Raw genomic sequence first — 16,360 nt, 5'->3', positions numbered from 1 at the left:
CCCAAGTAGTGGATTTTCCATCCTTGTAATGTTCAAAGCCAGGCTGGGCAATCTGGTCTAATGGAAGATGTCCCTGCYCACAGCAGGGGTTTGGAAACAAATGATCTTTAAGGTCWCTTCCAACCCWAACYATTTTATGATTCTMGGKTTTTAKTACTTTGGGAACTTAAAACACAAGACAATAAGAATTGTATGTGGTCGGGCAAAATATTAAAACTTTGCTCAGTAGACATAGAGCTCATTATAAAAGCTGCTATTGGAGCTGAGATAGAAATGAGGATTCTTTGAAGTACACTGTATTGAGTTAAACAGGCAAGGAGATCTGTAGGAACACACRAGAACCTTTTCTGAAGCAGCAGCTCTAATGGCTTGTGGCTGGCAGGGGTTCCTACCCCATTGTGAGCTGCTGCCCCGGTGCAGTGCCCCTCTGTCCTGCTGTGCTGTGGGGCAGGGCTGCTGCTTTTATGTACCCTTCCCATGCCAGCTCAGGGAAACAGGAGACTTGCATAGGAAGAGCAGGTTCTAATGTTCTGGTAGGAAKGGACACCAGTGAGTGTCCTCACTGTAAAAGTCACCAGTCTTTTCATATGAAAACACAATAGAGTAAGAAAGAAACATGCAAGCTGCTGGATGCCTGAGGAAGGAAGACAAAAAGGTGAAGAGTAGGAAGGAGCYAAGTCCAGTGCATTAAAGGAGATGATTGCCTTTCCTATTTGTACTCATATGAAAAAGTCAATAAACTTTRTTTTATTGCAAGTTAAAATTAGTGAAAGGAAGCTCTTTTTATGCAGAAAAGAGACATTATGGGAAAAGGAAAAGCATAAATTAAAGAGAATTGAGACATTATGAGAAGAAGTTAAAAGGTAAATTTCAAACACACTCCRAAGTAAAATGCAGTCATTACACCTGATGACAGCATCCTATTCTCAGTTTTGTAAATGGGCTCAAAGATCTGGGGGTGAGGCATGTCAGGACAATTAAAATTATGGAGAAATTGAGGTGGTTTAGAAATTAATTATTAATTAATTAAAAATCGTATCCTAAACTGGGTAAGGTTGATAGCAGAAGAAAAGGATTCACAACATAGGGATGGGTTCACATCACCGYGAAATCTATCCTTGTTGCATTCCAGTAGGTTCTTTGAAGTGCTAAYAAGTATGATCATATAGGAACCATAAAAATGAAGTTGATTATAATACAAGTGAACAGAAAGAGAACCCAGCAAAACAGAAATGAATTAGCGAGCAGTCCATACTGATTTATGGTCAGCATGAAAAATAACTGCTCTTTGCTGGCAATCACGGTCTGATGATGAAAGATCATGAACAGAAAAAGGTTTTGCAGAAACACGCAATGAGCACAAGGAGAGATGAGTGAGTAAAGTTGATGTATTCTGAAGGGAAGAGAACCACTATTTATGAGGAAAAGAATAATTTTGCAGATAGGTATATTGCACAAAAAAGGGACATGAACATGGATGACATTGCTAAGGAATATTTTAAGATATGATTGTGTTTTAAGATAAGTGCAAGCTAGAGAAATGAGAAGAGATTGGGTTATCAGAAAAGATACTGAAAAAAAAATCAGCATATGAACAAATCATCTTCTATTCCCTTGGTTTGGTCTAAAAAGACAGCAAGTATTAAATACTTAATTAAAAGGAAATACACAAGCAAGTTAGAAATGTGTAAGTATGTTCATCTATGCAGACTCAGTATAATTATCTTATGGTAATGACTACTATTARAGAACACACTAAACAAGGGAGATTAAATGAAAGGTGAGGAGTATTTGGAAGGCTAAAGGTCTGGAAATATGTTATTAAACAGTATAATTCAATGGTCAGGAGGAAGAGAAAAAGCCAAAGACAATCTTGTTAAGTACTGAGTGAGTATAATTATGGGACATTCAAGGGCAAGGGGTAAGGGTATGATGTAAGAACTACTTGCTTTGTTAGAAGGMAATGAAAGTTGAATAAATGGATTAAGAACTGCTGTTACTGATGCTTACTATAATCCCACAATGAAGCAAAAGACTGGAATCCGGAAGAGGAGCTGTGTTTTCTGATTTCAAGAGGTATTTATCCATGTAAAATTGATGAGAATTAAACATCTGAATTTTTAAAATCTAGTAGAAAACAATGCAATGGAAACTTTGCATCATACTAGCTATTAAGAGAATACCATGAGTGGTGTTGTTCATTTTCATACTTACTTCAACAAGAWTTTTTCTGTTCTAGTCTAACTTCAAGCTTTTCAAAATTCTTTACCGTGTGCTTTGAATAAAACCTCCCCTTTAATGAAAAGCAGTTTGCAAGCAAATTCTGCTTGAAATGCTGGTTCTGAAATCTAAATGAAAAAGATCACAGTATATGYTACTAGTTATTTCAGCATGAATTTTGCCTCTTGAAAATAAATGTCATGTTTTCCACATTTGATCAGACCAGTCAGTTAATGCACGYTGTCTATTTTGATCATACCCAAGTTGGACTGCCAAGGTGAAGAGCATCACAGAATATATTAACATATGAAAGCAGAGATTAAAGTGTACGTTGTATGGATTCTGTTGGCATTATTTTCTATTTTACAGACTAAAAGAGTAGACCTATCAAAATCAGACTTCGCTGTTGGTTTGTTTGAGGWTTTTTTTCCATTCTTGGAATTAAAAGTATGTCTTCTGACACGTGCATAGTTGTGCTACATTCTGCTAGTCATCTCTGAAARACATCCAAGTTATATCATCTTGCAGCATATGAATAATTCTCTTTTGTTATGGTTTGAATATGGAATAAAAGGAGTAATTGGAACTTCTATATGCCATGGATATTTACATTTCATATCTATGTGTGAACAGGACTAATTACTGGATCCAATAAGAAATATTACACTTCTTAATAAGTAACATGTTATCTCACAAGGCTCTGGTCACTCACAGGTGTGGCTCTGGGCTTTTTTGGGGTGTTTTTTTTGTTGTTGTTTTTTTGCGTTTTTGAAATATAATTTTATTTATATAYGTAATAGAAGACATATTATAGATGAGCTTTTCTCTGCAGTTCGTACTGAATTAACATAAAAGTCCATATGTATTTGAAAGCTTTCATGAAATAGGTACAGCAACAAAGTTTCTGAWTTATGGCATTGTATTATGATCCTGAGTCAAAGTTTGCACCATGCTTTCCACACTTGGTCTGGAGAGATGCATGAAAATTAACAATGTATGCCATTTAGTTTTCAAGTCTCTCTCTAAGTTTTTTCTCTAATTCTATTAAAGTAGGCCTCAGCAAGAGATTTCTAGGGAAAAGTAGATTGATAAATGTGTGCACACTGATATTTAAAAATACTTATTCCAGTGTTTGGTAGGAAGTGTTGATTGTATTTGGTATGAAGTATTAAAGTCCTGGGATGTAGATCTTATGATGAGTAAACAGTTTAATTTTCAAAAGTGACATGTGCACAGATTGCATTCCAAAAGATTTTTAAAGTGCTAAATAAGACAGCTGAGCTTAAATAATAAATAATAACACATAAAGAGGATTTAAAAATAGTTCAAGTGTATGAGGGAGATGCAGAAAGAGATAAATAAAACAGAATCCTAACAATGAAGGTTGTGCAGGCACTGATATGAGAACAAATTCTCTAAGCTAATTTGCAGTAAAACATAAAATTTGCTATACATGTCAGATGAAATAGACAAAGCCCAAATTACTTTCTAAGAGGATCTTCCCTTTTTGTMCTGTGTATCTATGATCCACTGATATTTGTATTAAAAAAATAGYCATACTTCATAAGAGGCATCTTTTCTTACCATTGGAAAGCCATATGAAAAAGCCAAGTAAAAATATTGTACATGCCACACTTCAGTTGTCAAGAACAGTTACTTTACAGCATAGCAATACAAAGTGMAAAATCTCAAGAGATTTCTGCTTAGTACTTCAGAGAAAGGGGTCTCTGTGCATGTAAATGCTCAACATGAAGACAAGCTTGYGAATGTGCCATGAAGGAGATGATTTAATGAGCTCAAATATATACATGTGTGTATAATTTAGGAGCTGGCGTCTGGTTTGTTTGTTTGTAGTTTGTTATGAAATGTGTATCGTGTCTCTGTGAAAGAGTAACTCAGCACTTTGGGCTTTCTCTCAAAGAAATTCCCCCGCTAGCAGGACTTGCTCTGATCATTCTTGGGGAACAGAAGCTTCAGGGGTGCAAAAGGTAAAGCAGCAAAGCTGATCTAATATTTAAGGAGCAAGAGAGCAGAAAACCTGGARAAGCCATGTAGACCAACAGTCAGAYTACAAAGCTGGTGAAAAGTAAAAAATATCCYAAAGTCCCCAAAGAGTTAAGAAATGCCATAACTGAGCATTAGAACTTGAAACAAAAGTATAGAAAAGGACCTGCTATGCTAGGACACAGTGGCCTGGGAGATGTCTTTTATTAAAATATAATTATTTTTGTTCTYTTACTTTCCCCAGAAAATGGATTTTCTATACAGAAAGGAAATACGTTATAGTCCAAGAGAAATTTGAGTTTGATGTAGGGGTAATTTCTGACATTTTGGGATGTCAATTTAAAAAAAGGATCTTTCAGCAGAGCAACCTTTCAGCTTTGACCCACTGTATTGAATTTGGCTGGGCTAGACAATTTTTTTCATAGTAGATCTTTTCATGGTCTTATGATTTGTGACCAAAACAGTGTTGATAACACAAGGACATTTTATCAGTGCGTACACACCACCCAGGCCTCCTTTGCTTCTCACACTGCTGGGAATGGGCAAGAAGTTGGGAGGAGAACATGGCTGGGACAGAGATGACCCTAACCAATAAAAGGGGTATTCTAGAACATATGGCATCATGCTGAGTGATAAAAGCTGATGGGAAAAAGGAGGAAGGGACCACATTCAGAGTTATGGTGTTTGCCTTCCCATGTAACCATTAGGCCTGATGTAGCCCTGCTTTCCTGGAGGTGACTGAGCACCTGCCTGCCAAGGTAGCCAACAAAGTCCTTCATCTGCTTTGCTTGCATCCACAGCTTTTGCTGTACCTATCAAACTTGGTYTCAACCCACGAGTTTTCTCACTGTAGCTCCTCTTTCTCTCCTCCATCCCACTGCAGGGGAGCAGAGACGGGGTCTGGGTGTGGATTGTGCGGAAGCAGCTCTGGGGCGCTACCTGCTCACTGCAGTAAAACAATATCCACAGGGTCAGTCAAAACATGCAAATTGTTAATATTTACATGAGATAATAGAACGATGCAAAAGATGGTTATTTCTGACTGAGTTCTGAAGCACAGAGCTTTCATAACCCAAAATTATGGATTGGGAAAAACTTGTTAATAATAAATATACTTTCAACCTCTTCCAGAGACAAAATACATGGAGGAAAAGCACAAGTTTTAATAGGTTTAACCTGTATTAGATTCATATCCAAAGAGATTTTCTTGCTCTTCCCTTTGACAAAAAAAAAAAAGAAAAATTACATTTATACTTTGCTTCGCAGGCAAACAAATTTATTCATAGATGTTGWTATTTATTGTCAAAGATGCTACCATATGTCTTTAGATAAACAGTATGGAAAACACATTTGTTAGGTGGGTGGGGTTGTTTTGCATTAAGTGGCCAGCATTGGTGTTAAAACATGAGACTTACCTTTCTAAATGCAGTACTTGCTAACAAATATTTTTGTACTTTTCAGAAATCATGTATTCTAATGTTGTATTCTATTGAAGGTTGATATAAAAATRGATTACTAACTTTTGTTTCCTTGGTATATTTTTTTTTTTTTTAGGATTTATTTATACCTGTGGTGGAACTTTAAAAGGACTTAATGGCACTATAGAAAGCCCTGGCTTCCCATATGGATATCCAAATGGTGCAAACTGTACCTGGGTTATAATAGCAGAAGAAAGAAACAGAATACAGATCGTCTTTCAGTCTTTTGCTCTAGAAGAAGAATATGATTATTTGTCATTATATGATGGRCATCCTCACCCTGCAAACTTTAGGACAAGGTAAAGAACAAATGTTATTAAAACTAACTAACTTGTACTAATAGATTAAAAATATATGATAAAATAGTTAAAGCTAATTTTTTTAACTATGGATTCTTTTTTATTCAAGTTGAGCTTCCTTTAATTAAGCATAGGCATCAAAATGTATATCATGTGCTTTAATTCTAGAAAGTAAGTGCTGAAATTAATCTAGCCCTCAGAGAAGTTGGCTCAACAAAATATAATTAATTAAGAAGCATACAAGCATGGATAAATTAATGTAAAGTGAATATGAGATTATGGATGCCTCAGTTTGCATGATTTAGTAGCTGCGGAACTTTTGTAATCTTTGCAACAGGAGTCTTTTTACAGAGATGAGGACAATATAATTAAGATAGACTAGGTAATTTTTTTTGTGTGTGTGTCTGTATATGAGCACCTTCTAGCAAAAAAGGGATTAAAAAAGTGAAGAAATCRGTTTGAAATATCAAGAGTATGATGTGTCACAGAACATTTTCTATCAGAGCTTACTTCAGAGTCTTAGCCCAGATGTTCAGTKCTGGAAGGCTGCAGCTTATGGAATGCATAATAATGCAGTTGATTTGCTTGAGGGGAGGGATGCTCTCCAGAGGGACTTTGACAAGAGCGGGCCAATGAGGAACTCATGAAATTCAGTGATGCCAAGCCAAACATCCTGGTCAGTTTTTAGTGTCAATGCTGATTAGGGCATCGATGGATTTAGAAAGACTTGGGGATATTTGTAGATGAAAAATTGGACATGAACTAGTGACATAGATGAGGACTGGAGCACCTTCCCTATGAAGACAGCCTGAGAAAGCTGGGGCTCTTCAGCCTGGGGAAGAGAAGGTTGTCTGGAGACTTGCAACCCTCAAGTATCTGAAAGGAGACTACAGAGAAGCTGGAGAGGGACTGTCCGTCAGGATCTGTGGTGATAGGTGATGGGGCAATGGGTACAAATTGATAAGGGAAATTCAAGTTAATTATTAGGAAGAAATTTTTTACTATGAGATGGTTATACACTGGATGCTCCAACACTGGCAGTGTTCAAAGACAGCTGGATAAAACCTTGAACAACCTGGTCTACTGGGACGTGTCCCTGGTGGGGTTGGGACTAAATGATCTTAAAGGTCCATTCCAACCTCTTAAAATTCTATGATTCTATGATTACGGTTAGAGATGAGGAAGAAACTGTATAAAGAGCATGGTAAGATACTGGAACAAGTTGACCTTAAAAACCTTGGCTTTGAGTAATCTGAAGGATGTCCCTTCCCATGASAGTGGGGTTGGAACTAGGTGATCTTCCCAACCAAACCATTCCATGATTTKATCCTGAGATAAAGAATGTAATATCTGTTCCTAATCAGAGAACATCCAGTTTCATTTCAATTTGCATAATGCTGCTCAAATAAAGGGATATGTTTTCATAATATTGTATGGTAAGAGTTGATACACTGGTAATGATTTTTTTTTTAAACTATTGCATAACAATCTGGTATTTGTTCACTAAAATGAAAATGTAACTTTGTACTAGATGGAAACTAGAACAGTAAAATTTTACACGTCCAATTTGTGCAGGATATTAATTCTCTTAAATTGTTAACAGACAGCAAATATGGAGAAATGCATCTCTAAAGAATTTTCTTTTCTTTGTGCTTCTGTGATTCCATTTCTATTTCCTGTTTCATGAGTGTTTGGATGCAATTCTGATATCAGCTGCAGGAAAGAGGGAACCCACAGCTATGAGATTTGAGAGCAGTCTTCCATAACAAGTTTTKCTCCTTTCTGTCCACTTCTCAAAAGATAAAACTGAGGTTTTCTCAAAAAAGGAGCCTGAAAAACCCTCACTGCCAGTCAAAACTTCTGTTGCTGTTCTGTTCAATGTTCTGCAAAAGTGCAAAAAAATGAAACTATTATTCCGATTAGAATCTGATGGTGCTTGCTGAGTTGCAGTTTAAATAAGAATTGTGGAAAACAGGTGAAAGTAGTTAGGGGGGTCAAAGTAAGATGAAAACAAAATCTTGCAGAGTTATTTTTTTTATGGCTTGTTCAAGCTGCTGAAAAGGTTAATATATATTTGTGTGCTCATGTACATTCTTTTATCTGTATATTTGTCGGGATACACGGATATGTAGATACCTATATGCATTTATAGATATATGTATGCAAGATTCTTTTTAAATTAAACTAATCCTTCAATGCAGGAGCTTTATAATCTGGTTTGTTTTTTTGTTTTTTGTTTTTTGTTTTTTTTAAAGTTCAATATCTTAGAAGAAAGTAAAGGAAACCTGTCATGCTTTAAAGTTTTGGTGTTGTGTATTTAGGGTGCCATTAGGTTCTGGTGAAGAACAATGTAAAGAGTTGTGTGGAAGAGAATAGAATGAGTCAGCACTTCAAAGGATAATATGATTAAACCTCAATTTAGGGCTTGAAATAGACTACCTTTGCAAGACTTACAAGATCAGTGTGTGGGTGCAGAAGAATAGTACACATTTGTGTGACTGGAGAATTGGCTTTTAAATTAAGAAAGCATGATRGTGAAATTATGCAAGCTTTACTAAATCTTTCATTGTGACATTTATTTTCTCAGATTGCTGTAGCAATTAGTAAGGTGATGTTTCCCAGAGTTTTCTTTTCACAAGTGATGTTTTACTGAGGTACAGTTGCTTGTGGAAACTATTCTTCTAGCATGACAATGGATTTTGTCATTTTACTTTGTGACCTTAATGAGAATGTAATCAGAATACACTCCCTCCCTTTAATTTTGTAACAGACAAAAATATTTTCAGGCGACTATACAGGTATATTTGAAAAGATATATGACTGGAGAACTAAAAAAATTGTCTTGGATAGGCAAGGCCACTTCTGTTTTTTTTACTTTGATATTGTGGAATATTTTTCCATATGAATTTAAATGATTTTATAGTTTGACTATTTGTGAAGTTCGTCACCTCTGACTCCCTCACCATCCAGTTTTGTACTTTGTCTAACTGGTCTCCTCAGAACTGAGTCTTAATGAAATTAGAGTCATCAAATGTCTTCAATAAATGCTCAGCAGTTTTAACTGATTTACATGACGCTTAAGTGGCAGCTAAACAATGACAATTGGAAAAGCAGCATGTCAGATTTGGCCATTATGGAAAGTGTAGTCAGTTTTTCACTTGCATCTTTGTGCTATTTAGTGTATAACACATGATAATCTTTGCCTCAAACTATAAATACAGAAATTATAAAATAGCTTAAAACTGTTAACTTTGTGCAAAACAAAATTATGTTTCTTCATAAATCATGTTTGTRATCACCAGCAAAACATTTGTTTGCRGAAAGACAGTGTTACTTTCTGTACTTGAACCAAGCTTTCGGCAAAATTTCATACTTGGGAGTATTTCTGGGTCATGTCATAGACATTGCCTATTTTTAGAGTTTTCTTGTTGCCCTCCCAATGCATATTTGTAATTTTTGTGTACCTTTCCTTTCACATTTATACAACCAGGTCTCCCCCCAAAAATTTTTATTTTCTATGATTGTTTTTGAAAACATTGTCTAGACATTATTTTGGTAAGTAGCTAATACTTCCARCTCCTATTCTGAATAAAAGTGTTGTGTTTCCAGATTAAAACTCCTGTTCCATTTTTTTTCCAAATTTCTGCCTTTCTCATTATTTTTATGTGGTACTAGATGAATCATATCAGCTAAACTGAAAATATGCTTTCAATTTTCTGGGTGCCCAGCTTTAGAAAAAGTTTTGTTTGCACTAGTGAYAAGAAATTCCATGCTTTAATGAAGTTAGCAGAAGGTATGCTTGAACTGATAAAACAACACATAAATCAACTGCTTTGAAAAAGCCAATGGGAGTCATCTGATGATACCTTTTGCGTGTTGTGAAAATAGTCTTTAGTGCTACTTGTAAATAATTCATTRTATGAGTCTTATCTTAGGGAGTGGTGGGAATAGGATTGCTCCACGTAGGGCACAGGGCAGGAGCCAAGAAGACCCCAGTGAGGCTGAGCTCTTGGGCAGTGCCCTGCAGGGGCTGAGCTTAGAGAGCAGAGCTGGGACTGTGACAGTGTCCAACACAACTGTGCTGACCCTGCTCTGGGGCACCTCTGGACACTGCATTGTGAGCAAAAGGAGACAGGGCCAGCTTGGCTTCCCACAGAATGGGGCTGAGAGGCTCATGGGGAGGCAGGGACCAGGACAGAGCTGTAAAAGGGTCTGGGTGCCTCAGGGTGGGTTGAAACAGAGGCCCAGGAACTGTGGACAGTGGAGGGTGGGAGTCCCACTGGCTGAGGCKTGTCAGGGCTGGGAAGGTTTCCTCAGAGTCCTGACACTGCATCATGAGGAAATKATTTAATACTTGCCTATAAAGCAAAGGGTATGGARCTAATGATATGARTTCCTCATTGTGTATTTTTCATGTSATCCTTTAAAAAGTCACATGGAACCCGTAACTAATTTGAAACCACATGCTTAGTGGCAGTGATACAGTGCACGTGTGGATGGATGACTGAATGGCAACATGAAACCTGACATTTCCTTGCAATTATTTTACTGCACAACTTGAATAATATCTTGCTTTCTTCTTTATTTTTAAAGGAATTTCTGAGCACAAGACATAATATACTGTCAGTAAATATCAAAAAGTATGGTACTTTTTTTTTTTAATKAAGGAGTTAGGTGCTTGGAATTGAATACTAATTTGAACAGAGGTGTCGTACTCAGCAGTTGTCTGAAACATTTTTTTCTCTAATTAGCTACTCCAAATTGCAGTGTARTATTCAAAATAGCTTTAAATATTTAAATATTAATGTGACTATATACCTAAACTCTGTTCACAGTTTCAAGGAAATATATTTCCAGATTTACTAGTTCTTAACCAGTTAATTAATTTAACCAGTAAATTTAATTGCCAGTTAAATATTCATCACAAAATTCACATTGCATTGAAATCAGTGAAATAAATTCAGATGTATTTTAAACAGAGGAACAAAGTGCATTCCTTCTGCAACTGTACTGGGCCAAACTGAAGCATTTAATCCATATATTTTGTATCTTTCTTTTGACTAAAATAATCTTTCTTATGTTTATGCTCAGAAAGCATTTTTTTTTAGTATCCAAAATTATATGTTTTACAAAGTTAAAAATAAAATTCTTTAGAAAATTATTAGCCTTAGATGTTCAGGTGAAAATCATCAGAGGATTCTATCGTGTATGTCTTCAAAAGGACAAACATGGTCTGGAAGCTTGGAGAACTCCATTAGAAAAATGGTACAATCATTTCATGACAGCTATTTATTTGTTTGCATAAGTGAAAAAAAAGTATGAATATGTTGCTTTAAAAGTAATTATAAGTGSAGTTGTGAGARACTGGCACAAAATGAAATTTTTGAYCACTTAATAGATAAATATTTTCCTTATCTTGAGAGCCTGCAAGATCAGCATGTAGCTGCAGAGATATTTTTTAAATGTTGATGACGTCTCTGTGTCTAAAGATTTAATTATATTAAAATCTTTTTTCCAACAACTCTTGGCTAATTTTCTCTTACGAATTTTGAATGGGAAAAGCTTTAAACACAGTGCTTAAAAGAAGAGGTAATACTCATAGTTTCTAATCTCTTGTATTTAAGCAAGATAAATCATCCTTTCATCTACACTCCCTGCTGAGGCCACCAAGAATTAAATGTACAGGTTACCTGATCAGTGCTGCTGAGCTGAATAGGAGAATTAACTGAAATTACTGGAGGCTTCCGCTACCTTTTCTCTGTGGGTGAATTGCTCTCCTAAAACATCTGACTCCCTGATTATGCCTACATTTTAACATTTACTCCCCTTGAAGAGAAAAAAAAATACATCAGTAGATTAATAAGTAGATCTTTAAAATTCCACCATGCTCCTACTGTTAAATATAATTTGGTATTATCTCCTCACTCTAGTACCTCCAAAGGTTTGCATTCAGTACTAAATGAATAGGTTCATACTGATCATAAAATTAAAATTAATTTCTTTGGTGTGACAAGAGCAGAGAAGAAAATGACTACAAATATAAAAATTAATATAAAATATATAGAATATAAATACAAAAATTACTATAAATTATAATATGAAATTATAAATAATCCTTAATATTTATTCATATGAAATTGCAATTGCAGGCAGGTGAATTGTCTGTTTACTTGGCTCTGGGGCGAGGATGTGCCTGGAATGTCTGGAAGAAGGGCATGGAAAACCATCAAACATGCCAGAACAAGAAGCCAAACTGTCTTATCTGACCATGCATGGGATCTGGACATGTCTCAGTGCTCTACAGGGCCACAGAAGGAGCAGAAAGAGCTCTCCCCACCCAGTGAGGGAACACCCATGTGGGTGACTGAGCACCCCACCAGTGCCTGCTCCTGTCCTGACAACATTCTCAGATTCCTGTCCCTCAACAATAAATGTGCCAGGTATTACCAACAACATAAGCAAACATTGTGCTTTAGCTCAAAACCCATTGAGTTTTAGCTCAAAACCAGTCACAAATCTAAGGTATACTTTCTCTGAATAGTTTAGGGGTTTTTTTAAATTCTCATTTTAGAGTTTTGAAATCAGTGAATTATCCTTCATTTTCTCTGCATCTAAAATTTTATAGGAAACCATTCAGGATAGTGGAAAAATAAAACAAAACAATACAAAACYAATAACAAAATCCAAAGTAAAATCAAGAATACTTTACTAATTTTATGCTGTTACTTAAAAAATAAATAGCATTAAGTAAAATGCTAACAAGTCCCAATTTTAAAATGGGAAAATATATTTCTGGAAGACTAGATTTTCCCTCTAATACTTTCTAATTTTAATGTGAAATAATTATAATTTACATATTACATGTGCTAAATTGTCAAAATTATCTTACAGAATTTTTATTAAGAAAGGCTAGTAATAGGAWAAGTGCTGGCACTAGCAGAAACTTCCAGTGCCATCATTTAATAGTCCTGCTTGCTTTTGCATTTCTTATTCTAACTCTGATGCATATGTGTTTCTCTGTTCAATAGATATCAGTCTGTCAAACAGGCAGCTATGAGGCTATTCAGTTAACATTTTTATGTCAACTAATACCACCCTGGTAACTACAGCTCTTTTTTTCCTCTCTCCTTCCTTCTCCCGGTCCTTAGAACTTTATCCATATTTCTTAATGAACATTTATAGATATTTGTTGGATCCTTTACTATCTCCCAGCTGAACTCCATACCTTATGTTTTTTGGGAAACTATTTTGCTATTTTTAATTTTTATATATTCACTATATATCATTACTGGAGCAAGTGCTCCCATCTTTCTTATATTGGCTTTCGTCAAAAGAAGAAATCAAAAAAAAACCCACCTTTTTGTCTTGTTTCTGCCTCCTTCTTCCCGCATTTCTGCTATGTCAGGGTTTCCACTAACAGACTTTCTTGACTTTAAGACTTGTTTTGCTTGCTCTGGCTATTCCCACTTCCTCTCCCTTTAGGTGATCTACAGGACTACAAGCTACAGTGCAGGTGCTCAGAACTAGTGCCAATGTCTTGTCYGGGCAAAATGCCACAAGGGTGTGTTAATTCTCCTTCCTGAATGCAAATTTTACTTCATGTGTACCCTTCCTTTCTTTGTAAGTTTCTCATATGAACAATTCCTTCTTTATTTAAACCACATAAAGACCCTTTCAGAGTTTTATCAGTTCATTTAGATTATTGCCACTTCAAACAGCTGTTTGAGTATCTAAATCCAAGTTAGATCTGTACCTTTCATTTACAAATATAACAGTTGCTCAAGTTAGSAGACTCTGCTAATAAAATAAAGAAAAAATTGCCAGCTCTGTGAGGTTCTAGATGAAATCTGACAGAGACAAGCTCTCTTTGACTGTTTGGTTATTAAGGCTTTAAGACATGTCAGAGGGGAATGTTTGCAGTCTTCATTCACAACYAACCTTGACAAGTGAAACTTACAAAGCTTTCTTTTTCACTCTCCTGTATATGTCATTTTGGATATTGATGTAGACCAGGATTTGTTGATGGGGAGACAATGGACCATTTACTGTACCTCAAAAAGTTTCCATTATCAGCTGAACGTCTGATATTTTTTTTTAGCTCAGACTGTTTATTATGCCTTAARAATACACATTTTTCTTCTCTCATCACTGTTCAATTTCTGTCCAAATTTTCAAACCAAGCAGATACTGTGAGMTGATTAGGATCAAATTAAGGATTCTCCACTCTGGAGACACCTTCAAGAATCTTTTCATAATGATTTTTATTTCAGCTGCTCCACAGTCCTCTAGATTTCTCCTTTAATTRCCTGGAAAAAGARGAAAGAAAATARTTTCATTTGAGAATTTAGGGACTARTGACCAAAACCAAACAGGATGACACTCTCCCTTCACAAAGAAAGAGAAAATAAAAGAGACATAAGTCCTAGACAAAGACCAATGAGGAGATAAGGATACAAAAAGCAAAAAGAATAAATACCAATGCAAATGAAGKAGGGAACAATGGCAATTAGAAAAAGAAAGAGGGCACAGTGAACCAACAATCAATGAAAAATTATGAGACAGGTAACAGAATTGAATGAATCTCAGTAGGAAAATTTTCACTGCATGAACCAAAAAAAATACTCTGAGGGTGTAAACAGAAAGTATGAGGAATTTTGAACTGGAAATTGGTAAGGACACAGCAATAACACAGCAAAACTTGTAGATAAGAGAAACAGATAATTGAAAGAAATGCAACAGAATGAAATGTATTGGGAAGCAGATACTCAACTCTGAGATGGATTCTGAGTAGATGACATTTAAATGGAGGTTTATTTTTTTGTTCAATCTGAGAAGTTTGCTCTATGAAAAAATACACTGAAGCAATAAAATGAGCAGCATTGTGCTTGTAAATGCAAAGATGAAAGAGTGTATCCATTGTTCTATACACTTGGGAATATTGTGATATGATGTTAAAAGTCCAGACATTCACTGAGAGAGAAAGGTAGATAATTAAAACTGATAAAAGAATGTACTTGCCCGGACAAGATGCCACTTGTCTCTTGAATTTATGCTCACTCACATTGCTGCAAAGAAGCTAAGGCTTCTGCAGGTTAGGAAAAAAAGAAAAAACCAAACAGTTATCTAGCAAGAAATCTAAAGTTAAGTGGTAAGGATTTAAAAACCAAACCCAAAACCAAACCAAAGGAAGACAAATTAAATGAAACCCAAGCAACCAACTAAAATTTTGGCTATATTTGAAGGTGGAGGTAACTTTCTAGTAACTGACCTTAGGAAGAGACTTTCCCATTATCAACCACCGATAGGATATCTTTCCCTGAACTGGATGGCCAGTTTGGCTGCTTTGAAGTGGCTGATGRATATTGGACTAACTTGTTTACCTCTCGTGTAATGCAAGAAAAGCCTCTTTTGCAGCCTCTGAGATTTATTACCCATCTTCTTTGGAAAAGTTGATAAAGTTTTAACTGGTGACTACCTATATATGAAGAGTGCACATACCARTTTTATAGTGAGATGAGTGTGGTCATCTCCAAGAAACAAGAATTTTACTTGTTCATTTTTCTTTATGTTGCTAAATTGCTTAATGGCATTTGAAAAAAACCTAGGAAGAAAAGCTGATTTTTGTTGTGGAGGCTGCTTAGACACTGTGACACAGCATGCCAGGTCACTGTCTGTGACCATTAGTTTTCCATCTATGTTTTAGTTATAAAAAAGAAAAGAATGATAGTTTACAATAATAGTCCTGCCCCAGAAAGTTACAGTCTATGGGAAAGAAGTCATTCCATACAGGGTTGTCTGTTAGACCTGTTTATATGACAGAAAGGTAACTCTTAAACCAGTTTTTAACTTCACCTTGTATTGTTACAGTTGACAGTAAAAATAAACATACCTGATAAAGTTAATAATTAAATCATAATGTATCTGGAAGAACCAAATGTTTTTACTAAACTAAACCTTGAACATTTTGTTCCTTTATGAATAGATTATGTCTCTTCCCTTTGAAGAAAGGCATGATCCTTCTGTTTTAACTGGTATGGCTACAGAAAGCCTCAAAGAAATCTTTGAGGTTTTCTGCAAATGTTYGTGTGTGTGTGTGTGTGTGCATTTATAAATACACTAATTAGAAAGAGGTAAAGATCAGGCATGTGGCTTGACCTGGAGCATYTTTCTCTCTGTTTCAAATATTTGTCTGAAATTGTGATTGTGATAGCTTATTGCTGAAAAGTGACTCATAGATTATGTTACATTGCACAGTTTTAAGTGAATATTTTGTCACTCAATTTGTTTACTTATTAACAAAATAATGTGAGTAATAAACTGGAAATGTCTGAATGTGTTCATATGAATGAGTGATTTTTT

The 16,360-nt window shown here is 35.5% G+C and overlaps 1 protein-coding gene across 3 annotated transcripts in view; it reads left to right on the top strand.

Moving 5' to 3' along the window:
- The window catches only part of CSMD3 (CUB and Sushi multiple domains 3), a 575,335-nt gene that overhangs the window by 72,177 nt on the left and 486,798 nt on the right, over window positions 1–16,360 (top strand). For all 3 annotated transcript variants that reach the window (XM_057367689.1, XM_057367683.1, XM_057367675.1), the window contains exon 2: window positions 5,779–6,001. In XM_057367689.1, coding sequence (XP_057223672.1) covers window positions 5,779–6,001 — 223 coding nt within the window. The remainder of the gene's footprint in view (window positions 1–5,778; window positions 6,002–16,360) is intronic.

This window comes from Malurus melanocephalus, unplaced genomic scaffold, assembly GCF_030028575.1.
Source record: "Malurus melanocephalus ecotype Western Australia unplaced genomic scaffold, MMel_1.1 scaffold_3, whole genome shotgun sequence".
Classification (NCBI taxonomy): domain Eukaryota; kingdom Metazoa; phylum Chordata; class Aves; order Passeriformes; family Maluridae; genus Malurus; species Malurus melanocephalus.
This window is presented reverse-complemented; position numbering and strand designations above follow the sequence as displayed.